This window comes from Hippichthys cyanospilos, chromosome 2, assembly GCF_059441005.1.
Source record: "Hippichthys cyanospilos isolate Australia breed blue-spotted pipefish chromosome 2, RoL_Hcya_1.0, whole genome shotgun sequence".
Classification (NCBI taxonomy): domain Eukaryota; kingdom Metazoa; phylum Chordata; class Actinopteri; order Syngnathiformes; family Syngnathidae; genus Hippichthys; species Hippichthys cyanospilos.
Window position 1 is genome coordinate 18,751,352 of NC_142370.1, and position 26,469 is coordinate 18,777,820.

Genomic DNA, 26,469 nt, shown 5'->3' on the forward strand with positions numbered 1-26,469 from the left:
TGTGAGACAGCGAGGCGCACAGCTACGTGCAAGAGAGGTGATGATAAACAAAACAAATGTATTCCACAATGAAAGATCCCCACAGCAAGGTCTGGGATATTTTAGCTGAGATGAATTGTTATGAGATGAGGATGAATTATGAACACCGCTGGAAGGAAACCAATATATATATTTTTTTGCTTTCTCGTTCTGTTTACAGTATAAAGAGGAGACTGACGTCTGCAGCATCATAACTCATTCACAATCAGTGTGGTTCTTTCTCCATTATCAGGAAAGTGCTGTACTACATTGAGCGATTAAGTGAGTTTGTAAGGTCAAATAAGAAGAAGAGCCATCAATTAGCCAACACTAATGAGGACTGAGTATGCATGAGTGCATCAAAGAGGAAATTGCACATAATACCGAAAGATAAAAAGCAATTTCATCGTTGGGTAAAATGGCTATACTCACATTGATTCTTTAGTGGTGGTTATTTTAGGTTTGTAAAAAAATAAACCTGTGAGGGGAAAAAAAGGTAAAAAAATAAAAATAAATAAAATTTCGTATACATTTTGTGTTGTATGGGTGTGAAGGAAATCATATATTAAGTTGTTATCATTATGTTCTTATTTCTTGTCTAGAATAGTGTGCATTGCTATCCATGTGTGCAGTCCTAGTTCATCTGGCCCAAGTCCTTAGATAAAGCTGTAGACGCAGGAAAGTGTGAGCTGGGACCTTGGCCCAGCTGTCCGTGGCGCCCGACTGGCTCTTTTTGTTTTGTCTTGTATTGTGCAATTCTTTGCTGAATAAATAAAAACCAGGCAGGGGCGCTTGAGCAGTTGAATTAGTGCTGGGAATGCACAAGTTCGTTCGCCAAAGCTTTTTCCCTGTGCCATGGTATAGAAAAGTCAATCTTGGCTGGTCTGAGTTACTCTTTTTGCTGCTTAGCAGCTAGGCTTGTCCTAGTCTTCTTTTAGAGATTTCCCTGACAATGGGACAATGAAGACCAATTCAAATTGCTAGTACAATGTATAATGTGTGGCATAAATCAATGTTCGTCAGGATTAACAACAATAGTCAAAAATTCGATCTTCCACAACCATTTAAAACATACATCCCCATTATATGTTCATTATCCCTCATTATGAGTTTACCATAGTAATACTGTAACTACTACTGTACTACTCTGTGAATTGTACAGTAGTTGCATTTCCTTTCGCCTCACCCTGTGTGAGCTATAATACAACATTAATTTATCCGAATCAGACAAAAACAGAAAAAGGCCTGAAGGTGTTTCACATTTCTTCCTGTCAGAAGGATTCTCAACGGTCTAATATCCACGTTTTGATGATCATGTCACTCAGTTAGCCAGGGCACATATAAGAGCTGTGCATCAAACAGCATGCATTCTTTGTAAAGTTATTCATAAAATCGACTTTGCATTTTGTTTTACTCAAAACGGTCGTTTCATAAAAATTATAGCATTTTTTTTATTATTTATTTATTTTTTTCAGAATTCAAGTGGGTGTCTATGGATTTTTGACGCATAGTAGTTAACGTGAATGCCCAACGCTCAACACTCGCTGCTACAGAAAACAACACTGACATCTTTTGGTCAAAAGGACGGAGTGCATGCAGAAGGTTGCCAGATATATTTTCACAAGGCATTTTTTCCGTTTATATTGTAACTCTTGATCGCTTTTTTTTTCTGGCAAACGCGCATCGTTAGGTATGAATATTGTTCGCTGCATATTTATTTAGCAAAAATTAAGATACATTTAACATTTCAAATAATTGTCCAACTTATTTCAATGTACCGTATGACTGAAAAACGAAACAAATATCTGGCAACGCAATGGCGTCACCGATAAAAGTATATATGACAAAGCTTCTCGTACTGCAATCCAGCGGTGACCTCATTTCGGACGCGTATATGATTCTTGCCGGTAACAAGTCGACTCTTGAGAAATGTCTCAGCAGGATTAATATGGGAAACTATTTGTAACCTATTATCTAGTTGGTAATAGCGACACTAGAAAAACCAATATGTCTGAGAGCTAAGCATGTTTGCTAGCAAGCCTCCTCAAAGTAAACGAAACCGGGTCAGAATGGAAACGTCGGAACTTGCCCTGCTTTCTGTTACGCCTCTCTGTTGCCATATTTCACATAGACAAAGCGAGGCTTATATTTAATTTGAATGCACTGAATCATCTAAGCGCAAACTGGTAAATGCTTGAATTGTGTGTTATTGATTAGCGTGCACGTCATTCGAACTCTTAATTTACTGTTAAAAAAAGGCAACCACAACATCCTTTATCTTGATCGATGTTTTTGCAATGTGCGTTTCTTACTGAAAAACAAATTGTGCTCTGAAAGTTGAAAAGTTTGAGAGTATGGGGTGTTTCATTTCGAAATTGAAAGTACACCCATTGCAGCTCAACGAGGTGGAAATAAAAAAAAAAATCCAACCTTTAGAAATAATAGCCGTTTGAATGAGCGTCTACTTTTGATTTTAAAAATCTCCCTCTTTAATATGAATTTTACTTCTTGTTTTTAACATAAAAGTGTGCCTTCAATGACCTCTGTTATGACAGCATCATGGACTGGAATCCATCCGCCCTACATGTCGGCCTCTTGGCTACCAGCTCGGCCCTCACTGCAGTCTTCTACAGTGTGTGCAGGAACAGAGCGACGACAGTGACCAGACTGAAGGTCTGCCCCGTTTTAACACCATTCCTCCACCACAGTGTCACGATAATGTGAATGCATAACTGGGTTCTAACAAAAGAAATGTCTCCGATGCACAGGAAGCCAAAAAAGTTTCCATTGACCAGGACTTGAAAGTACTTCTGTCAGAAACACCTGGAAGATGTTTGCCTTATGCAGTCATTGAGGGTGAGTAGGCAAGTGATTTCTTACCGGTGATACAAGAAATGTTCTGATTTACATAAACGGTCCTAACATTATTTTATTACTACATACGTGTAGTTCTACAGCCATTGAAGCCCTTTAAATCCCTTTGTTTTTGTTTTTGTTTTTTTCATTTGAACTTGACCACCATGACCAATTTGCACTTACAAGTCTTATCTGTTGTGTAACTTTAACTCTAAAGACAAGCCCATTAATTGATCAATTTGAAAAATGGTAAGGGGCCCCATATTGTGAAATTTTTCCACAGTTAAATATATGCATATAAATGATGAAATCTTACCTTTGGCACATCAGTGATTTTATTTTTAATGAAATAAGTATTTTGAGTCAGTTTTTTTTTTTTTGTGCCGACATTTCCATAACCTCAAAGTGAAACTTCTCAATGATTGAAGACGCACCTTTCACTCTGGACCTGGCGCACCCCCTTCATGACATCGTTCTAAAGCCGACCACCACAACAAAACAACAAAAACTAACATTCCAACGCTCAGTGATGGGAGTCAGAGATGGAGTGAATGAAGGCAAAAACAAGTGTTTTATTGACGGTGACAGTGCTAACAAAACAAAATATGCGTCGAGAGCACACACACAGTAACACCCACTTCTCCTATTAAATTGGTCCCTTCAGGTAACCACTACTCATTACAACAGTTGCACCAGTGATTGAATTATGAAATACAATGTTGACCGGTTGTGTCCAGCCGCGTGCTCTCAAACACATTTTTTCGCTCTTGAAATTTTCCACAGTAAAACTTTATAACTAATAAATCAGGGGTGTCAAACATGAGGCCCGTAGGCCTGATCCAGCAGTAAGATCACTTCATAAACCATTAAAAAAAACACACACACACAAAAATAAAAACAACCCGGACGCCTCCCTGCTGAAGTGTTCTGGGCATGTCCCACCGGGACACTGGTTGACACTGGAGGGACTATGTCTCTCAGCTGGTCTGGGGATGGGTTGAAAAAAATCAACAAATGGGATCAAACCCATTAGTCTGCTATCCATAATACTGTAATGCCCTGCATGTCTTAAAGGATTCACTTAGGCATGGTTCTGTCTGATCGCTTCTTTTATCGACAGAAACTAAATAGAAAAAAAAAACGCTCAACAAGCACGTTGTCGCAGGCCGCTGTCTGCTGCAACTAACACTCGTGCTCGCTAACAACACTCATCATCGTCCTCCACTCTTCCTTGTGCCTGACAACAACGAACATTACAATGGACAAAAATTGTTACTTCTACAAGTGGAAGTGACCGGTTGCCATGCTTGTGCTAAATAGCCTGCTGATTGCTTGAGTGACAGAAAATGAGACACTCGTTTTAGCGTTAGCATTTAGTTTTGTTGTGCTAATGCTCAGCGCATATAAAATCCTTCGATCGCCCCGATGAGATTACCGATCTCGTTTTAATTTATTAGTGAATTGATAGAATTGTGACCCAGAGAGAAATATTTGTTTGTACACACGTTAGAGCGCCAATTAACCGGAGGAAAGCCTTTGTTCTTTTGGTCTCGATGGCAATGGCACAGAGAAGGCGAAGCAGTCGCTTTTGGTTTCATCCAATCAATCAGCAAAGGAGAAGACAATCTTGTCCGCATGGAGTGCTTTTTCTTTGGAAATCCTGACGTATATCACATTCTTTTTCCTGTTTGGTTCTTTCTTAACTGTGGAATTGACCACGTCCTGTGTTAAGTTGGCGAACCGCGGCGCAACAACGGAGCCGCGATGCAGCGCAGTGCGTACGCAGCGCATGTGGAACCCTTCTCATTCATTAACATAGCTGCCAAGTGCTGCGCTCGACACAGCTGAGTGCTGCGCGGAGAAGACACAACGCAATGTGTGGAATTGCAGGGGTATCATTGGTTAAAAGCTCTAAAAAGTTGGATTTTCATGATAGAGGCCCTTTAAGGCACAACTCAAAGCAAATTTGTCCAAATCAGTCAATCTGATGAATGTTTACTAAGGTGATTGGTATTACCTGACCGAACATGTATTCATCCAAATTACGACTGCGGGACCATTTGTCTTTCTTTGCAGGCGCCGTGAGGTCTGTGAAGGAAACTCTAAATAGCCAATTTCTTGAAAACTCCAAAGGTGTCATCGAGAGACTGACTTTGAAGGAGGAGAAATTGGTGTGGAACCGTACCACTCAATTGTGGTAAGTCTGCAAACAAGCATGTCTCATGTTTCTGCCTGTTGTAAGAAATGACCATGTTTGCAACAAATCATTTGAACAGAATTGGAACAATTCAAGGGGCGGGGCGGAGTGAGCTTGCTGTGGACTTAACGATAGATCCGGAAAGAAGAGCATTGCTGAGAACTTTCACTTTTCTGGGACGTAGCAGAGCCAATATTTTCTCCTACGGCAACTTTATTCATTTTTAGACTGCGTGTCCCTCGCTTTGCGGCAATACTCGTCTGCCAACAAAAAAAGTTTCAACGTCACAATCAAGTGGCCGAGACCGTGCTAAATACTGAGCTGTCAATGCTGCACTATCGTAATCTTTCTTGGCACAGTAACTACGGTCCAACAGCTGTTGAATAAGGAAGCAAACGCTGCACATACCAGTTGTCCCAAGTTCTCCTTTCCGCCATTCTACAAGCCAGGGGAGTGCTCTTGCTTGGCTCCGTTTTTTATTGAAAGCTCAGCCGGCCGTGTCGGATAGCTCCCGGTGACCGCAAAGCGGCCGCCGTGATTCATTCCTGTCCCATGCGCGAAACGTTGAACGTTTGAAAGTTGATCGGCTGTCGCGACGCGAACAATGTTAAAAAAATTTAACTTCACTTGACTGGCGAAATTTCGCGCAGCGTGATGTCGCGCGGCGATTCGCGGCTCTCCTTTGGCCTCCATCACGTCGCCCGACGCACCCTGTCACGCAAACTCCATTGTCTGCAATACAAAATTGTCCGCTTCGCCTCGTTCGCGTTCGGTGTGCACGCAGATTTAGGATTTGCGCTGATATTTGACATTTTGGCAAACGCCAATATCACCCTTTAAGAAAAGAAAAATCTGATGGCTGACACATACACATTTTTTGTAAAGGCGTCACCACAACACAATGTAGCAATAATTTGCTCGACATTCCACTTCATTAGAAAAGAAAAAGTGTTCTGGTCCTGTCATGGCATTTAAAAGATCAAAATCTCAGCTAGCCCTGAAGTCCCTTCATGTACCCCCATTTGAGAACCACTGCTGTCATACCGCACAGGAACAACACTCAGAAAGTCATCCACCAGCGCACCAACACAGTTCCGTTTGCACTTGGGCCGCACGACGACAGCATCGACGCCGCTGTGCACATCATGCGCCCCCTCGACGCCGCCGAGTTGAACCTGGAGACCACGTACGAGAACTTCCACCCGGCGGTTCAGTCCCTGTCCAGCTCCATCAGCAACTTCATCAGTGGCGAGCGACAGAAAGGCATTCACGAAACGGAGGAGATGTTGCGCGTGGGCGACAGCGTCACGGGCGTCGGCGAGCTAGTGCTGGATAACAACGTCCTCAAGCTCCAGCCCCCCAAGCAAGGCTTCTGCTATTTCCTCACAAGGCTGGACTTCGACGCTCTGCTGAGGAAGCAGGAGAGAAGTGTCACACTGTGGAGGATTCTGACCTTCGTCTTCGGCTTGGCTGCCTGCTCCACCTTCTTCTACCTTCTGTGGAAGCAGTATGTGTGCCACAGGCACAGGAAGCGTATCAAGCGCATGCTGCAGGAGTTTGAGGAACAGAATAAGAAAAAACAAGGGGAGCAGGATGTGGAGGAAAATGCGCAGGCCAGCCGCTGCGCCGTCTGCTTGTACCAGGAGCGCTCCTGCGTCTTTCTGGAGTGCGGTCACGTGTGCACTTGCACCGCATGCTACGAAGCTCTGCCCGAGCCAAAGAAATGTCCCATCTGCAGGGCGCCCATAGACAGAATGGTGCACATATTCAATATCTAAGGGAAAATGCTGACCCTCTTTATCAGCGCCATTGTTTTACCTTCTGATTTCATGGTTGCGGGCACTTTACTATTTTTTCTTTAGTGACTACTTGATTGATCCAGTTTTTTTGTTTTGTTTTGTTTTGTTTTCCCCAAAAACATTACATCATATAAAGACTAGATAGTTTTTTTGTTTGTGTTTTAAAATGGCCTTTATATCGTTGTTTTTCTTTTTCTACTGGGGAAAAATATGCACCCTTTTAATGTGTAGGTGCTAAAAATGGTTTGCTTTATGGGTTTTTTTTTTGTGTGTGAGATCAGGACATTTCAAAATGGCACATAGAGGGCGGCAACATGTGAGGGACTCGCGTTAACCTGAACAACAACAAAAAAAAGCATTTAAAAAGGTGAGATGGGTAAGATAGGGTGAGTAGGATGAATAAAGTGGCTGTTGTAAATGATTGCTCAGAGATGGCAGAAGCCGCCAGTTCAGAAAGGACAAACTAAGATGTACCAAACTCATCAGGACTATGGAAGGCATTTTCCTACATGTATGAGTGAATTGTTTAGTTGCCTTATCAATATCACTCTACACCTATTTTACAATCACAAGTGAAAGCAATGAGTTTTATGGAGGTAAATTTGGTGTAAAGTAACCTCCATCAATCCATTTTCTGAAGCCGCTTATCCTCACAAGGTTTGCATGCTTCGGACAGTAGGCGGGGGACACTGTCTGAACTGGTTGCCAGCCAATTGCAGGGCACACAGAGACAAACAACCATTCACGCACCCAATCACATCCAAGGGCAATTTTAGTATGTCCAATTCACCTTTTTGGAATGTGGGAGGAAGCCAAAGTGCCCAGAGAGAACCCACGCGGGCTCAGGGAGATCACGCAAAGTCAAAGTCAAAGTTTGCTTCGTTGTCAATTCTACCACATGTGCAAGGACAGACAGAGAATTGAAATTACGTGACTCTCTAACCTCAGTGGCACACCGGAAGGCCGGAGCCAGCTGAATTCGAACTCGTGTCCCTTTGACTGTGAGATGGACGAGAGTTCACAAATGCTACTGTTATTTTTCTTGTGACAAACACTTTAAAAAAAATTAAATTAAATGTGTCTCTATCATAGCTGCAAAGTAAGTTTGAAGCGCATGTATGTTGGCAATGCATTTTACCTTGCATGAACCTTCCCCCAGCCCACACAAAATTGGGGTAACTAGTATGGGCCCATAATTGTACCATTCAAAAAAAAAAAAAGTTTATGTACTGCTACAGTTTTGAAGATAATACACGATTTTTCTTTTTTATTGATGACTTCAGCCAACCCTTCATCCTCACTGGAATCGAGCTGAAATGGTAACATTCATTTGTCCTGCAAAAAATGACTTCATTGTGTCATTAATAAGGACGTTTTTTCCACTTTGAGAAATAAATGACCAGTTTTTGTTTTTTTGTTTTTTGGGGGGGGGGGGGGTTGTATGCTTCCTATGTTTTTCCACAACATTAAAATGACTTGCTCATCATCAAATTCTGCAGGACAATGATCCTAATCATTTAAATCAGATGTGTTTGAAGGAGAAGCTTTGAAAACATGTTTCAATTTAGGGTTAATATTTCACAGTGGCGATCCTGCATTTAACACTCACACCTTCGGCGAGTGGACCCCTCATGCGCACGTACACAGGCTTTGTTTTCAAAGCATTTAAACATCAGTAAACCCGCATCAGCAATTAAAGCTTATCATTATACGTGCCAAAACTTAGACCAAATCATCATTTCAAATTAGTTGTCCACGAGGATTTATGAAGTCCACCGAAAGCAGGCAAGCTGTAACAAGATTGTACGCTAAATTACGAATGGCATTTTAATAGAAGTGTCACGTCTGCATGGGCATGCTGAGTTGAGTTGGGAGGAGGAAGGAACGGGACCCAAAAAATGCTGGAAAACTGACAAATACGTGGCTCAAAAGGGAAGTTTCAACAAGGAAATGAGGCAGGACCGATCGGGAGCAAAAGTGGATGGACAAAGTATCACCAGACAGGTGGATTAAATCAAATTTAACGAGAACGCAGACAATATAGGCAGACGCGAGTGGAACAGAAACATGAACAAATTCCACAACAAAAGGCAACCAAACATGACAGTTGAATATGACATCAAATGACAAAAGCATTAACTCATCCAAAACGGCCGTCAACCCACGGCTGTTCATTTATCTTTTTTCCTCAGAAAGACTCATGACTTGCTTGTAGAGTTTGCCTTTGCGTTTCATTTCCAATAATAAAGAATTTTGTATTGACATAGGCGCCAATGCTGAAAGTCGCTTCGGTTCAATTTCCGTGTTGCTCTTCTTCAGCTATTTTGGGTTAAAAAAATAAAAAAAGCAACCCGAACACGGTGAGAAAGTCAGCTAATTCTTCAAAATAAAATCTTACCATCACAGTATAAGATAAGCACATTAGTACGCTTTTATTTTCAAGTTCTACCTGGAAGCGCGCAGCTATTTTGATAATTGGCTCATCTGTTAATCGGTATATTGCAAAAATCTTTCAATATCAAACCATGCATCCAGTTCTCCTTTATTTTCAGGGTTATATCAAATGAGTCTGAAATGGTCAAGCGCAAGGATTCACTTGATTTGAACCCACGTTGTTGTTCTCTGGAGTCATTTGGAATTCACTGGCAAATCTGGGTGCTGACTGCAAGCCTCCCAAACCAAATGGGTTTCTTTGGCGAGGATCTGAATCGGACATGACGGAATAGACATGTAGGGAGACAGACAGAAGACTGCTTCGCGATCAGACTTTTGTGGGACTAGATATCGGTCATCGTGGAATCCAGATGGACGCAATGGCGTGTGGGACTTTGGGTGGCTGAGACTGTAGGTCAACCACAGAGGGGCGCTGTGAGGGGTCGGCGACAAAGGTTTACGTTAGTATTTGAGGTCATTTGCATTTCCCTCATTCGAATCATTACAAATATTTTTGAAAAAAATCATCTGACCAGTTCTCACCTGCCTTCATTATGGTTCTCGGGCATATCCGTTTCCCATGGTGAAAAATGTCCACCCAGGAGAACGTCGCATCTGCCGTCAAGGCCGGCCTCTGCATGCCTTTTGAATGAATCCCTGGCAGGGAAGGTTTCCCACTTTAGAGAGGAACAATACTGGGCGCTCCGGTCCTTCAATAAACTCACCCGCGCCGCTTTTTTCTTTTTCGGCTTTCTGTTTGTCGGACGCGGTCCAAAATACAGCAGGTGATGAACGCCAAGGACATGATGAAAATTATGCCTATGCTGACGATGGATGCAAGAACCGCCATGCGGAATCCACCGTCTTTGTACAAAGACAAAGCTGGAGAGTGAGAGCAGAACATGTTTCATGTTCATATGTTATATGTTCCAGATTTTAGTGCATGTTACCTCAGTTTGAAAAGTTTTACAAATCATGTGTTTTGTGAATTGCATTGCAGATAACACAATTCATTCGTCAATTTAAGCCTTGAATTTTCTGAAGCAATCCAATGAGCAAGATCGAATGCAAAAAAGGAACAGGCGCGTTTGGGACACCCTTAGCGAATGCAGCAACGGTACGAAGACTCCATACAAATATTTCAAGCATCAGAAAAACTAAAAGGGATAAAAGATAGTTGAGCGTTTGTTTTGTCATAGTTCCCCATAGTTGAACAGTGCTGAAGATATTTGGAATGTGTTTGCAGTAGAAATGTGTTTGACGAGAGGCAACTTACGTTTGCAGGAGGGTTCCCCCACCCAGCGGGGTCTGTTGGCCTCCAGAACACACTTCAGCTCACCGCCTACCAGCCGGTGTTTGGTTGGGCACTGCAGAGAAATGGCTGTGCCCACGTTGCGGCCATTGCCCGCATTGATGATGTGGGTGCCCAAACCAGGTGAGGGGGGATCTGGGCACACAGCCTGGAAATGCACTGAAAGGCACACAAATGGAAATTCAAAACCATGATATTTCGACACATTTTGTCCGAGGCAATTCACAGATGTTTGGAGTCTTTGATACAGTGCTTTCAGCTTTGTGGTGGTTGTTGTGAGGGGTCGGCAACAAAGGTTTACGTTAGTATTTGAGGTCATTTGCATTTCCTTCATTCGAATCATTACAAATATTTTTGAAAAAAATCATCTGACCAGTTCTCACCTGCCTTCATTATGGTTCTCGGGCATATCCGTTTCCCATGGTGAAAAATGTCCACCCAGGAGAACGTCGCATCTGCCGTCAAGGCCGACGGCAGAATCTCAATGAAATTCAATCCAGTCCATACATTTCAATTGACTCCACCCCAAGTGATGTCGAACTGTACAAGTGGACTTCAATCCAATGCAATTCATAGAAACTCATTCTCATTTCATCAGTGAGACTAATTCACTAGTGTGCTCCAAACAAACGGAAGCTAAAACGAGGAGCCCTACTAGCCTCATGTGACCAAAAAATGTTCAATTTGGATCATTTTATTAATGTTTTATAAATGACGATCACATGAAGATAATGCCATACACTACAGTAACTGGAGTTGAGCAAACCATTATTCTTGATTTCACATTTCGAAACTAGCTGTCCATTAACTTGTTGTGCACGTCACTGTATATTTTTATACAGATTTTATGAGTTGACAAAAACATGTAGGCCTATATGGTCACAATTCATTCCCAATTACAGAGCTCCCACCAAAAAGGAAACGATGGCAACTGTATTGTGTGCGGAAATATAAACTTACTATTTTTTAAGTACTCATATCTTCTGTAGAAAATTGATCATTTTGCAAAATCTTTGATACGTGTACTGTACATGTTACACTACGTATGTTGTTTCTATCTTTCTAGACTTATTGAAAAGCAAAGTTTAAGAAAAATGTGTGCGCATTTCAGTTTTTAGACCATCATACTTGGGTATAGCCCAAGTTTGCTCTGCTTTACTTTAGCTGTATCCTGCAAGTTTATACTTCATTTTTAAGTTCTTTTCGTTGCAATTGACGAGAGAACGTCTCTGTTATGATCCAAAACAAGTAACCGATCGCTTTCAAAACTTACCCGGGTTTTTCTGCTCAGTATCGTTCGTATAGTCCACTTCGGACACTTGTGATTTCGAACCTAAGGACATGACGACGGTCCAAACGAACCTGTCCGCCCAGCCTACCAGCACAGCCTACACGAGCAAGGGAGCGAGCGGGGAGAAGCACCAGCTGCAGGCAGGACAGTCACGTGACGCCAGTGGGACGCCGAGGAAAGATTACGTCGCTGTCTGTTTCTGCACCGAGATGGAGCGGTGTCGCATGGTTCGTCGATGCACAGCACTTTTCGCTTCTTCTTTGGGTTTCTTGTTGGGACTATTCTCCAAGCCACCTAAAATTTGACACTTCTACGTAGTCTGTGTGCGCATGCAATTGTGCTAGGATGGTCATGCATTCTGCACTGATGTGCTGTTGCGCGGTGCAATTTTTTTCATCGCGCAGAGCTGGGTGTAACATGGACAAATTTCATCATCAACATAAAAATACGATGGAAATGAACAACTGAGTTCTGCTTCTTACCAGAAACAGAAAAAAGTGATCACACTTTCTACTTAATGAGGAAGTAAAACATTTTCTTTTAAACATTTTCTTTTCTTGTCAAATACAGCCGTTTTTATCCATCTCAAGGAGTGGCCAGATTGGTGCACTTAAAACGACAGGGTTCAGGTGATGACCAGTCACTGCTCACTTGTAAGTTCGGAGTTTGTCACACTCACAAGCTTTTTTTAATGGCGTCAATCACATCACCTAGTTTGACAAAGTAAGTTGAATAAATTAATATGTTCTCAAATGCAGCAAGTATGCACCGATGTATATAAGTAGTACATGGTTATATCACACAAATGAACATGGTGGGTGGGAAAGGAGGTTCAGCTCATGTAATTCTCGTGAAACCAACAGGAAGCAGATGTAACCGCACAAAAGATGAACTCGCTTCACCGGTTGGTGTACAGCACCTCGGTGGTCTACATTTCAACACATTAAGATCAAAATTCAGGGGATGTTTCAGACATGTTTTGAGGACTGCAGTGGTTTTTAAGAGAAGAATGGCTAGTTTGCATGTTGTAATCTCCTACAAAAATCCCCCAAATAGCTCATCCGGGGCGGTTTTTGCAAATGCAAATTTTTCTGGGCCACACAGATGTCTTTCTGTACACATACACACATGCGCGCGCATACACACTAAAGCCAGCATCTGGGAAGAGGCTTACGCTTCACTGGCAAGTGAGCTTTCCCATTACACCCATTCTCTTCAGCTGCGATGGCAGATGATCACATCCCTGATTTGTAACCCCGAACGAATACAGTATACACACGTGGACCAAAAAAAACGTTTATAAGCCTCTCTTAAATAAAGACACTCACTGGGAACTGACATAACTTGCATCTGACAAAAGTAATTAGTAAAAAAATGTAGCGAAAATGCCGAAACGACATCAGCCATCGCGTTTAAATCGTGGTCCAATTTTTAGAAAAAAAATGACACCGCGCACACAGAAACACGTGCATATTTCAATCGTGCCCTTCACATCTCTCAAGTGTTGCGGTCACACAGATATTAGCTTGTTTTGACAGCGTGGTACACTTCCTTTACCACATTGTCTGTTTATTGATATGCTTCTCTATGGGGGACAACATGCAGGATGAGATCAAACATTTCTTTGCTACTTCTCGTTAAAGGCTGGTGCTTAGAGGAGCAGGGTAAAGGCAGAAGTGACAGTACAGTACTTCATCTCCCATCACATCATCAAAGGGTGCGAAGAAGGGCATGTGTTGCTACACTGAGAGAAAAACACAGGAAGATGAAATATTTCATGTGCACAACCAGGTATGGAGGGGTCAGAGTCATTTCTGGCTCTCTTCTGAATACGTCTAAATAGTAAAGGTGTAGATTGTAGAGGATGGAGAAAAGGATGTTACGTCGGCATGAAGGCAAATAACAGGAATTTAAATACTGTATTGGAGGGAGACGTATGGTGATAGGGTTTGTTAAACAGGAGCTGCCAGTTGGAGCATCAGGTGGCCAGCCACAAATTTTAAGTTAAAATGGACTTTGCTTTTTCTTACATCACACTATAGTATACATACTGTACAACAGAAACCCACAGAAGTGCCACTGTGCTCCAGCAACAAACAGGGAAGTGGCGCAGGTTTATGACACAAAAATTCAAATGCTTCAATATACACAGGAAGAAGCAAAGACAAAACCAAACCTTCACAAAATGAACAAAAAAAACCCACATACACACACACACACAAAGCCTTAATGGTTTTTAACAGTCAATAACAATAATATGATCATGTACAAGAAAGCTATTCTTTAAAACTATAGGGGAATCTATAATACAAATAAAACACGAGTCCGTTAAAAGATCCTCTTGAGGTTGTGGCGAGGAACAAAGCACGGTGATGCCACTTGCAAAGGCTGCGATGACCTTGTGGTATGGAAGGGGTGGGTGCGAGTGACAATGAGGCTGAAGTGGTGTACAGGAAGGACTGCGCGGTCCCCTCCGCAAATAAAAAGTGCCAAGGTAAGCAAATTCAAGTAACGTGTGCTCTTTACACAGGGCACAGGGTGGTGGCGGTCTATGGGAAAGGGGGCGTGTTCACTATTGGCTCTTCGAGTGTTCAGTCAGGTTTGTGGAAACATCCACGGTGATTTCTCCACGAGCTGATTTTGAAAGGAGCTCCACCCACTTGGCCTGAAGTTCGCCATCTTGGACGCTTAGGAGCACACTTTGCTGACTTTGACTGAGCCGGATTGCGTATTTGACCTCTGGCCTTTCGCTTGCCGACGGCGTCGTCACCTCAAACCCGGGAAGAGGGACGGCTCTCGCCCCTTTCAGGTCCTATGGGAATGCACGTAAGATGCGGTAAAGCTTGGCTGCAAAAAAGTATGCTCATTTGTTTCTTTAGCCGCAAATGTTTTACACGGTTGTTCCACGCTGCATCAACGGGACGAGAAACAGCGTTGCAACCTGGACATGTGGTGAAAGTGCTGAAAAGTTGAACGACGTTAAACTTAACCGAATGAGCTGACGGGATTTAGCTTTCCAATGGCAACGATGCAATCCTGGAATGTTGAGTTTGGCAATAGAATGAATGACAAACAAGCTTTAAGGGAAAGTCGGGCCTTATTGGAAACCAACGGGTGAAGTTTGGATGACAAAAGTTGAATTTTGGGAAAGCAGTGAATATTTGGAAAATTACAATTATCAGCCCCCATGGTGTGATTTTTTTCTTTTTTTTGGGGGGGGGGGGTGAATTATGTGCAAGGACATTCATGTGTGAATGGAGGTAAAAAAAAAAAAAAAAATGGATTGTATGAACAAAGGAGGCCTTACCTGCCCATTACTCTGCAGGTACAACACCAGGGGCTCAGCCTTGGTGACAGCCACCCACATCTTGGTCCAGCTCTTTCCTTTCTCCTGCACATGGAGGTGGCCACACAACAGGTAGTTCTCTCCCGTTAACGACGATTGCCTCTAAACGGATCAGACAACACCAGTTCAGTACAAGCAAAGCGCCACTTCATGAAAGGATACGGTTACACACCAGGCAAGAAAATCTGCATGACAGCGGGCTTAACTTTTTCGAACGTTGAACAACAGTGAGCGTTAAACATGCGAAGCACATTCCACAGCATACTTTTATTGTTCGTCAACTGAGGTAAGACTCAAGATGTTGCGCGTTTTTGATGTTTTGAAGGCCCGAGACTGAATGAAAGCCCAATCAGATTCATGCGCCTACTGTATGCCTGCACAGTCTATCTAGAGGTCAGTAGGTTGAACTGATAAGCTTACAGGTCCAAGCGCAGTATCACAGGCAGACAGCTGAGTTAGCAGAGATCGTCCTTATAAGTAGGCCATCATCTTACCGCAATGTTAGTCACCAGAGGGGGATTATTTGATCCACCCATGTAGTTGGATCAAAAACCCTTTTAGATTTTGGAAATAATGTCATAATAACCCTTCATCTAGTTTCACTTTTCAGGTTTTTTTTTACTGGAATGAAAATTAATATTGGAATAGAGAGTTTTAGTATTTCCTGTTATTAGAATTGCAGAACCCCAAAAAGAGATTTTGGAGTCCTCGGTTCGCAGCGGATGGTGTTTTTCATTTAATTATTTTATTTTTAACGCCTCACAGATTTTTGTGTGTGTGTGTTTTTCATTTAATTATTTTATTTTTAACGCCTCACAGATTTTTTTGTTTTTGTAATTCAAATATTCACAGAAATGATGCATCGGCATAGGCTAGTGAGTTACATTACAATGGACTTGTTTATTTACGTACATGTTCATTTCAAGTAACACCTTGTACTTTTTTTTTCCCCTCCGCCTTACAGTGCCATGACTCCAAGATCGATTAATTACTGCCATAAGGTTAATATTTAAAACTGTGTTTGTATAATTCTTAATCTCTAACATTTTGCTTCCTCTATGCTGATGAGATCTGTTTTTTATGCACTGGGCTTCTTGTGCTTGAGTTGTTGCAGGGTGGAAAACAGAGAGCAAGCACACCCTAAAGTAGTCACTGATTGGCTCTCATTGTGTTTGGCATAACCTTATACAGTAGGCGGCTATCGTGGATGGAAGTGCCAGTTCAGTAAGAGAAAGAAATGAAAATGCAGGAGCATGTTTGAGTTCTCGCTCCGATAAATGGTCAATTAAAAACAAATAAAAAATGAAAAACGCCCCCGCAGCACCTTCGATCAAAGTACTGTCACATGAAATGTTTGTAAGCTGGAGCTTGCTTACCACAGAAACCGCAAGTTAAGCCAACCACATAAATGCAAAGCACCAGACTGCAACTGCAGTCACACCTCACAATAGCAACAAAGACGCTAATGTAGCGAGCCATAGCAAATCTCTTTGCCAAATTACCCGAGAACACCTTGCATTTCAGCGGGTCTGCCAAAAAATGATTGTGGTGGCTTCTCTCAGTTTTTAGGTGAGATTAAAATGACTTTAAATAACTCAATTAATTACAGATATGAATTCATCCAATATACAGCCCTCAATATCATTACTGTTTGCAGCTGAACATGTTATGTCTAGTGAGTGTATGATTGTCATTGGGATGTGCTAGCATTGAGAAAAAGTGCGTTGAGCGTTTTGGCTTTCTAGCTCAGTGTGTTTAAACCTCAGGCGCTGCTTTCCTCTTCTGCTCGCCGCCAGCTAGATTCTCCAGACTAAGGCTGGCCTCAAAACACTCCGGGCACACTCGACTCGTTTTGTTGTCTAAGGTCTTTGAACACTTTGCACATATGGCCTGCGGGATGACACCAAAAGAGAGATGGCATTAATGAGGTTACACCCTTGTTCACAGCCAAACGGTCGAATGGGTGATTCGTTCCCAAACATGTTTTTTTTTTTTTGTTTGTTTTTTTGGAGCGCTCACCCCGCCGCAGGACTTGCAGTGATGTTTGCGCTTTGTGAAATTGAAACTCTCGTTGCATCCTTTACATGTCTGCTTCTCTTTGTCCTTCTTTCTTGAACTCTTCTGTTTAAAAAAAAATACTGCATTCATTCCACAGTTTTCAGAACAACACAAGGAAAATATGAATAACAATATATCTCACCCTTTCGTGCAGCCTTTCGCCATCTGAGTCGATGGACGTGTTGGACCAGGGACACTGAGAAGAAGAAGAAAACTGAGCGTCAAAAGTTTTTCTTTTTTACTGCAGTTCTGCCTTTCTTCCACAAGATGTCAGTCTGGATTCACAGAAAAAGCCAGTCGTGATTGGCTGTGCGCCAGGACCGCCAACTCAAATTGGGTCAAAGCACATCCATAGGAATAAACTTTGACTGGCTTTCCCTATAAGGTCATGAGTGAGTTGTCGGAGTCTAAAGGCTCTGTGAGTAACAATCCAGGGAAAGAAGAACGTCTTAAATTGTGATTCACATCCATACATGGAGAATCGTTCAAGCAGACAAAGACCAGACGATATTCAAAGTGCTGGATGCCTCTCACCTCGTTTAATTTATCACTGAGGCGCTCGATAAAACGATGAAGGCGGTCTTACCGGTGATTCCGGGGCATGGTCATCCTCCCGCGAAAAGGAGCTGTTGAAGGCTTTATTGAAAGTCTCGCTGTTTTGCTTGTGCCGATCGATTGTGGCTTTGATGACCTGGGGGCGAACGGAGATTTGGAGAAAACGATGAAAACAAACTTCCTCACAATCCGACTATTTTAAGCGTACGTGCAACTGTCTGGTCCGCATCCGAGCTTTCGCGCTCAACCCCCTTTGCAATGAGACCACCTCCTCTTCAAGTTCACAAAACTCATAATCAGCTTGTAATGAGCTATTACAGAGGGGCTTCAGTGGACAATACAAGACCCCTGCACAATGTGGGTGGCCCAGGACATCTTTCCCAATTGCGTTTGCCAATTCAGCCGACTATCAAAAGGGTCAGGACTGGCCCCCAATTTCCCGGCAAACCGTCCCCGGACACGGATTGTCCAACACTGTTCACCATAATGTTGCTTTGTTTTGTCTCCACACGATTCCATCACTTGGTGTTCCCTCATAGAGTTTCCACTGCCATATTGCCATACAAGTGTCCTGTTTTTTTTTCCCTTTCCCTCTTTTGTTTTTCTTGTCATCTGCAAAATTGGGGCTCTACCCATTGGTTATTGTTTCTTGGATGGGTAGTCAATCTAGTCGAATTCTGATTGGTATAATAGATACCTTCCGTGTCCACATAGTTTGGTAAGCCCAAAAGATGTATGTTACTTTATCACAAAAGCATGTCATCCTTACCTGAATCCAATCTTCTTTCTCCTCCGCCGTCCTATAAGAGAAAATAATCATATGTGTTTTTCAATAACTTAAACATTTTCACTTTCTGTATGTAATATTACTTTTCTTTATGGTTTATGATGTGATCAGTCAATGTTTTTGTTTTTAAAGCCATTGTCTTGACAAGCTGTCCTCATTAGGGCCACTTGAGTTTGATCCTAACACAGATAATGTTGAGTGAGGGGACGTGTACATCCTGCATTCAATTGCAAGGCAAGCAAATTATTAACCCCTTGACTGCCAAAAACGACTATAGCTGTCAAACTTAGTAGGCGGTGATGCCGTTTTGATCCTCACATTAGAGAGCAAAATTATACATTTAGTTAAGAATTGTATTGTTTGAAAGTAAGTGTTTATGTAAATGAAGATAAAACTTTGGAGAGCCATTGTAAGTTTTTTTTTCCTTTTTACCTGGCTTGAAGTTCAAGAGAACGTTGTCTACCAATAATGGCAAATGTGTGTGGAAGATTTTGCTTCACATTTTCCTGCACCTGAGGACACAAGAAACAAATATATTTTTTGCATTTATTAAGCCTAAATAGGTCACCTTAAGTCAAAACTAAGTAGCGCTAGAATGTACCTCCATTCCGGCAATGTCAATCCTCTCCCTAACACTGAACTTCTGCCCCATCAGTCTGAGTTTAGGCACGCAGTAAAGCACCATGTTGTTAAACTGAGGTAGAGGGAAAAGGAAAACCAATTATAAACAACAACGGCGCCCTTCTCCGTGGCCATGTAATCTCTGACTTTTCCTCTCACCAAATACAGGTATCTGTCTTGTGCTGTTCCATTTTTGGCTGACATTTTCTTGATATGACCTTCCTTGATAAGCTCATTGGCTGGGTTCACGATATCCTCTTCCCCTCCCAGCCTCTCATAAACCTCAAGCAGTTTGTGCATCTTCTCCTGCAATCAAAAGAGCGAACCATTACGAAAGAGTTGTCCATCACCAGAGGGCGCTGTTTAATCAGAACAAGCACCCATGGCTTTTGCTGGCCAAGCAAAGTGCAGTATTAGATTTCTTTATCGATCGGTTGACCGCATTCGGAGGCTTCAGCGAATTAAGAAATATAAGTCATATCGAGGAGAGCGATAAAGAGGATGGGTGTTACAGAAAGCCAGTCAGACATCCGGAAAGCTGTGAAACTCGAGGCAGGAAACAGCAACTTCCTGTCTGAACCAACTCAATGGTTCACTCCCTCAGAGAAACACTTGCAGCAACAGCTCAGCATCAACTGTGCGTCAGAGGCGTGTTCTGAGTATAGAGGTCATTCAGATGGCGATTGGTGACAAACCGTAACTGACACTTTTTTTTTTTTTTTTGAGTCTCACCATTTTCTTGATCGCTGCGTTGGAGTGATTTGCTGCAGTAGATATTAACTCCAGTGCCTCTGTAAAAACAACAACAATAAGTTAGCATCAAATCTCAACCGGACAAAAAATATCAGATTTTTAAGACATTGATTCATTGGATGTATATGATCGGTCATTCTAAACTGTGGGAAAAAGCCAGTTGAAATTTGCCAGCAACACCACTGTGATAAACTACTGTGGAATGTGGAGTGGATGAGTGAAAAGCCATAAACTAAACAAAGGGTTGAACTTAAGGCTTTTGTTAGTGGACACTGGAGCAAATAAAGTATAATCTGACCTTTCCAAATTCAGAGCGCTACACCCAATCTCATGGAAACACTCAATACAATGTGTTAATGTTACTCAAACCGGGTTGGTGAGTGTGCCATTGGTCTCACTTTCTGCATCCTTTCGGTCAAGAGCATCATCTGGCAATTTCTTTAGGTAATCTTTTAACAAGAGCTCGTAGCGCGGAATCCTCTGGACTGGTTCCAGCATGTGGTGCTGCAATGTCAGGTTGCCGCAGACGTCTTGTTTCTGATCATTGAAGTGTGAAAAACAAAAATAAGCAAACACTCAACAGACATATGGAAAACCTGCAGTACACGCAGACATAAGGAAAAGCTCAGTTTTAAGTGATATTAATATATAAGCAGAGATCAGAGGAAAGGGTGGCTTTTGAGGAAATTAGAACGTTTAAAATGTTTTCAATTATTTCATCTTATTTTGCTAAGTACATAACGCCACGGGTGGCCACTCATAGTTGTGATGCATTCAATGGAAATGACCATGAAAATAAAGAAATGCATTGTGCTGTATCAGAATATGTATTCAAACCTTTGGCCTGAACTCTATATAAAGTAGGAAGACACAATTAAAAAAACGCTTAAAAACCAAGCAGTCAATTTTTTCAGCATTTTAATTTCTTAATTTCTTCTTAATTTCTAACATACGGGCACACATTAGAAATTGACCAAGATTCCGAGACATGCCCATATTTCTGCGTGCTTGAACACAAGGGAGTGAAAAGGGAATGGAGCAAGAAAATTCCTTGGCTACGTAAGATGAATCACTTTTTGTTTTAAATATTACAGTAATGTGACATGAAGAATGGCACCGTGCCCCGCCCAACAAAACACACGCACGCACGCACCTGTATATTTTGGACGACGCTCTTGAATTGCGATGACCGTTGCGTCCAGGTGTTGACCAAGTCCATCGCTCGGTCAAAGTTTTTCACATACTCCCCATACATCTTCATGAAAGGTGCCAGTTTCTGGAGGATGTCTCCAATACGAGGATTGGAATTCCTATTAGGAAAGAAACAAAAAAACACCCGCTTTTATTTGTTGATTAAAACCAACCGATTAAAAAAAAAAAAATCAAAACAACTGTGACGCCCCAAAGTCCCTCATGAAGACAGTGTCATTGCTAATACTAGCACTACACCTAGCGATTGCTAATTGGCGGGTTCTTCCTCACCATTCTTCAGTGATGCGTGTCTTGAGCTCTGGGAGCAAGAACTTGTCGTGGAAGCAGTAGATGGAGGAGATGTTGGAGAAGATCCCCGTAATGACATCCTGGGGGATTCCGGCCTCTGTGAGCTTAGTGCAAAATAACTGCGGAGAAAATGTGTACACACAACATACTATAAGTGTCAAATATTGACTCATAATAATCTTGTTTCAAAACAATTTTGATAAGCAGAACAGATTTTTACAACAGTAAAATATTGAACGTGTATGACAAAGCAGAAGCAAATGTCAGTTGTCGTATGTGTGGACAACTGTGATGATTATACGAGCAGCACAAAGCCCTTGAACCCGATTGGTCCGATTTACTAAACTTTGGAGCTTCATTTGTAGTGGTATCTCTCGGCTTTCATTATCCAGGAACTCCAGAAGATAGGTCGGGTGACATCGTCAGTTTTATTTTTGGCTCGTCTGAGTCACTAATTAAGTTGCTTCATGTTCCAATCATTTGCTCTTAATGAAAAAAAAAATCAAAACTGTCCCAGTCACAGCATTGAAAAGCATTACGTACATGAGATTTGCCGTTACTAACAGAAGCCCCGTTAAAAATATCACGTTACCCCTATAAGACAACCACTGTATAGATCATTACAGTAGATAACACATTGTGGCCAAGACAACAACAACAACAACAACAACATTCTTATAACAATTATTACGATTGATTGTGACCCATTTACGCTAGCAATAGTAAAATGATCAAACATAAAAACCATAATATACCCCAAAATATTTATAAAAAACATCAGTATCACATTTTGGATATTGTTTGGTAAAGCCAAACTTTACATGCGATAAGGCTCAGAACTGGAATTTGTCTGCGGGGATTAATTACATGCGAAAGCTTTTGTTATTGTAGCCAAAGGCAAAGTCATGGATGGGCACAAACATTTCCATGGAAACCAATCAATGTCACATGAGCATGGCGTGACAACAACAGGAGATGAATTTCACATGAAGTGAGAGCGCTGCGTATCGTCGCATCAAAAACAAGTAACATGACAAAGGGCAAAAATGTTCCGCTTGGAAAACAGAATTAACTGGAAAGGCTTGGTTGCAGATGAGCATAATTTATCACCACCGGGTAACTTTGGAATTCTATGATACATTTCAGAAGTGAATTTACATCTGAAACCTTTTCTCAAAAAACACCATTTTTCAAAAAGCGAAAGTATTCTTAACAAGTCTTGACCGTGTGTTCCACTCAGACAAGTCCTATCGTTAGCATCTGTCATTAGTCATCATCTCGGACTGCTTTAATGAGCTTTCTAAATATAAACCTTGCTGAACTTTAGGATCACTAATCCAGGGATTTAGACAATTTGTGCATGCGCCCCTCCGCAGACATCCAGAGGTCTCACTGCTTGGATTTGAAGGAATCATGTTGTATAAATCGCACAAGTCGAAATATCTCCCTCCACCATGCAGATGAATTGAGCGCAAAGGAACGCTGTGGTCCTCAGATCACAGAACACTTATTTAATCTGGATAAACCCTCATCTCACTCACTAAGACCGTTGGCACACTCGGGATATTGAAATTTGGATCACACACACAGATGAGCATGCAAATGAAAGCGCCAGTTGGTTGTCAGAATGTGACTTCCGTAGGTTACCTGGTCAAGGAGGTAGAGCCTCTTGACGTAGGCCTCTTCAGTGTGGAGAAGTTCTTTGGCAATGTTCAGTAACCTGTGCGCCTCCGAGCACTGAGGAAAACGTCACACATGACAAAAGAGTCATTGGAAATAAGCGAACGTAGCCGAGGACGCTACAATCATTTGGGCTGTCCGGGAGAAGAAAGAGGGCCTTTGCCTGGACTTTCTAAGGACAGAAGCCTGAAACAAAGCAACAAATGAAAGAAGCTGACGAAAAGCCGGAAAAGAATGCCTAAGTTTGGAAATGTCAATGAGTCACATGCTTGCAGCAGTCATGGCAAGCCATGAATTTACATCTTTAACTCCTTGACTGCCACTGACGACTATAGGCATCAAAAACACATTTTTAGTGGGCTGGCAGTAAACAGGTTACCGGTAACTCATTCACTGTCCTTGACGACCACAGAGGTTTAAAAAAAAACTATTTGAACTCAGCTGGCAGCGAATGAGCAGTCTTTTTGCGCCAATACTTATGGGCTCATAAAAACATGTCCTTTCATCATAAATAACGATGATATGATCTTCCAGTGGTCTGATTTTTTTAAGAAACCTAAATGCAGTGTTTTCAGTTGAGAAGAAAAATAAATGAAATGAATTTTCCTCTCACACTCCTTTGCACACTTGCAACATTTATACAAATTTGACGTCCAAGGCCGTAAGGAGCAAGGAGGTGGTGCTTCTCACGATCAATAGCGGAGCCGAAGGACAAGAGAAAAGTGAAACCCGCTTAAATGTGGGGAGTCTTTCATCCAGCAACCAGCGCAAGCTCCTGTTACTGCTTCCAGGCAGGTATTCTTCTCTTTATGTAACCGCGGAGCCGCTTTTAGAATCAAGTCGATCACTTGTGGCCTCAAATGTGAGGCTGTCACAGCGTATAACATTTCATGAAGAGTATTCTTTGAAGAGATTTAACCAGGCTGAGATAATAATAGAGTGGCTGCTTTTTACCACTCTAGGAGAATGGCTTTATCCTGGGAGGATAATTCAAATGTGCCATGAAAACATTTGAAGCCGACATTTACTGTATGTAAGAGCTTCCTGACCTGCAAAGCTATCAAATAAAATGTTGCCTCATTTCCATATCGATGACGCTGTATTTAGGGTATCCCTGGGGTAGGGCTTGAACGTTAATCTGCCAGGGGTGTCCAAGTCCGGGAGCCCCCATCGAGCCTAATTTTGAGGTATGTTTCCTCCAACACACCAGATTCAAATGTTCAGCCAATAAGCGAGCTTTGCAAAGGTCTGTTAGCAATCATGGTTACTTGACTCGGGGGTAAACATTTACTTTAGTATTTAATCAGCATGTAGTGGCGGTACTCACTTTTTGGGCCTCTGTATGTGCGTCCGTCAGATACCCGATTTGTGTGTCTGGTAGAGAATTGATCTCTCCGCCACTCCCCTCATCCAAGTCACTGTCCTCATCCTGAGTTGAATCCCTTTTGTTGCTTAGGGTGACACAACATGACACGCTCTCAGTTTCTGTCACACTGTCATAATGATCCTCCTCATCAATGGCGTCCTCATTGGGGAAGGCATCCCCTTCGGCGGCGCACGACGGGCTGTCGATGCCGCTGTCCCGGTTAGGAATCTTGATCTGCTCAGAGGAGTCTGGATTGTCAAGGAACTCGTTGGAGGAGCCTTCATCCCGCTCGCCGTCATCAAGGCAACCGCCGCCGTGGGTTAGGTCCACCTCCACGTCCAACGGGGTGTCATCAGAGCCGTCCAGGTGCATGGACGCCAGGCAGGACAGTTCGGACACATCCTCGGTTCCTTCGGAGTTGCAGGGCGCGGGTTTACCCAAAGAAGAGTCGTCTCCCACGATGTTTGCTGCGGTGTCCTGGTCACAGGAGGAAGTGACGTCACATGCAGTGTCCATTCTAAGACACAGGTGCAGCTGTGAGCGGGGGAGCGCCCCCAAGATGGGGACCCTGGGAAAAAACAAAAGCAAATGAGGACAATGCGAGAACAAATGTCAAGCGCGGCGATGATGAAATAAATTCAGGTGTGCTTACTCAAATTTGACCATGTTGTTACCTTGAATTTTCAAACCTCTCAATGAGCAGGCCCACTTTCTGGATTTCCTTCTGTGCCTGCGCTCCGTCTACAAGGGGCAGAACGCCGGGTTTGGGTTTCGGCGGGGGCGCTGGGAGAGGCCTTCGGGGCGCCGGCGGGATCCTCTTGGGTTTCTTGTCTTGCCCAAGAGCGAGCAGATGCGGCGGTTTAGGGGGCACTGGAGGAGCACATGACCCGACGAGATAAGAAAAGCAGAATGAGGGACAAACATACGACTGCAGTCATCGCTGGTGTGTTGTGTAAAAATCCACGGGAGAAAAGCTCCATTGCTGTCAATTAAACCTCTTGATAACAAAACACCAGCTGAAACCTAACAAAACAAAAAAAAGCAGTGCAGAACTACTTCAGCTTTCTGACGACTTCCTTATTTGAAACAGGATACGTAGATGTGTGCGCACGTGAGCCAGCCGCAGTTCCTGTATACAAATTTAGCAAAGATGCACTGGCACAAAAAGTGGATTATCATAAGTACGCACACACTGCTCACACTTCCTTACTCATTGTCATTTGACAAGTGTTGATATTTTCATCAAGTGTCAATCTTGAGCTTCCGTTGGCTATGTCTGTCTTCTTTATCTCTATGCATTACTATAAAGATAAATGGCACTGTCTGTCAAAACAAAACAGTTCAAGTGGGAAGCAGTTAAAAATGTAAAGTGTGCCAAAGACAGAACAATAGAAAATTATATTCTGCTCTTCTACCTAAATACTGTATTGAAAATCATTTCCAAATGAAACACTTTAAATTCAAAAAATGAAGCAATCATTTTGTGACATGACAAATTGAATAACAAAGGTTTAAGTCATTACAATAATAAAAAAAAAAGATTTCAGCACTCGTCCCTGTTTCTCCATTCTCCATCTTTGATAATCATTTACTTGTTTCAGTATATTTCAATTGTATCGATAGATTGGCCTTTTTGCCATTCTGGTTGTTAATAGTGACAGATGTGGTGAGATTAGAAAAATTTTATGACAAAAATCCATCTTCTAAGATGGAGGGAAATAATAGAACTGATATTATAGCAAGGCAGTAAACCGTGGCTGAAAATAGGGCACTTGAAATGTTGACAAGTGTAGCGTTTTACTATGATTTTCCAAAATTCCCCAAACGCAACACATGTTCATAATTAGCATTCATCAACCATGTCACAGCACACTCTCACGGGAGCCCCTGGCCTGCT

General features: G+C 42.3%; 3 protein-coding genes across 5 annotated transcripts in view; 1 reads left to right on the top strand and 2 right to left on the bottom strand.

Annotated features, from left to right (window-relative positions):
• The first annotated feature begins 1,849 nt into the window (after positions 1 to 1,849).
• mul1 (mitochondrial E3 ubiquitin protein ligase 1) lies at positions 1,850 to 8,281 on the top strand. 2 transcript variants are annotated; one of them, XM_088441826.1, is made up of 5 exons: positions 1,850 to 2,204; positions 2,574 to 2,691; positions 2,787 to 2,874; positions 4,951 to 5,071; positions 6,123 to 8,281. In XM_088441826.1, the coding sequence occupies exons 2-5, from the start codon at positions 2,578 to 2,580 to the stop codon at positions 6,847 to 6,849; spliced, it is 1,050 nt and encodes a 349-aa protein (XP_088297952.1). In that variant the 5' UTR covers positions 1,850 to 2,204; positions 2,574 to 2,577; the 3' UTR covers positions 6,850 to 8,281. The 2 variants fall into 2 exon arrangements, with proteins under 2 accessions (XP_088297952.1, XP_088297954.1); XM_088441828.1 differs by having other exon boundaries at positions 1,854 to 1,925.
• Positions 8,282 to 8,434: 153 nt separating this feature from the next.
• Positions 8,435 to 13,037, bottom strand: susd3 (sushi domain containing 3). 2 transcript variants are annotated; one of them, XM_088441848.1, is made up of 5 exons: positions 11,889 to 13,037; positions 10,580 to 10,774; positions 10,029 to 10,185; positions 9,847 to 9,960; positions 8,435 to 9,736 (listed from the first exon to the last, which is right to left on the bottom strand). In XM_088441848.1, exons 1-5 carry the CDS (start codon positions 11,956 to 11,958, stop codon positions 9,499 to 9,501), a joined length of 774 nt encoding a protein of 257 aa, XP_088297974.1. In that variant the 5' UTR covers positions 11,959 to 13,037; the 3' UTR covers positions 8,435 to 9,498. The 2 variants fall into 2 exon arrangements, with proteins under 2 accessions (XP_088297974.1, XP_088297981.1); XM_088441855.1 differs by having other exon boundaries at positions 9,578 to 9,736; positions 9,851 to 9,960.
• Positions 13,038 to 13,427: 390 nt separating this feature from the next.
• fgd (faciogenital dysplasia) overlaps positions 13,428 to 26,469 on the bottom strand; it is a 45,844-nt gene continuing 32,802 nt past the window's right edge. The window contains exons 4-20 of the mRNA XM_088441839.1: positions 25,247 to 25,442; positions 24,534 to 25,140; positions 23,174 to 23,263; positions 21,509 to 21,645; positions 21,180 to 21,336; positions 20,425 to 20,563; positions 20,006 to 20,064; positions 19,433 to 19,579; positions 19,254 to 19,346; positions 19,085 to 19,164; positions 18,635 to 18,665; positions 17,897 to 18,001; positions 17,453 to 17,506; positions 17,272 to 17,373; positions 17,014 to 17,142; positions 15,214 to 15,354; positions 13,428 to 14,718 (exon numbers count right to left, since the gene is read on the bottom strand). Of these exons, the coding sequence (XP_088297965.1) occupies positions 14,479 to 14,718; positions 15,214 to 15,354; positions 17,014 to 17,142; positions 17,272 to 17,373; positions 17,453 to 17,506; positions 17,897 to 18,001; positions 18,635 to 18,665; positions 19,085 to 19,164; positions 19,254 to 19,346; positions 19,433 to 19,579; positions 20,006 to 20,064; positions 20,425 to 20,563; positions 21,180 to 21,336; positions 21,509 to 21,645; positions 23,174 to 23,263; positions 24,534 to 25,140; positions 25,247 to 25,442 (2,507 nt within the window). The 3' untranslated portion in view covers positions 13,428 to 14,478. The remainder of the gene's footprint in view (positions 14,719 to 15,213; positions 15,355 to 17,013; positions 17,143 to 17,271; positions 17,374 to 17,452; positions 17,507 to 17,896; positions 18,002 to 18,634; positions 18,666 to 19,084; positions 19,165 to 19,253; positions 19,347 to 19,432; positions 19,580 to 20,005; positions 20,065 to 20,424; positions 20,564 to 21,179; positions 21,337 to 21,508; positions 21,646 to 23,173; positions 23,264 to 24,533; positions 25,141 to 25,246; positions 25,443 to 26,469) is intronic.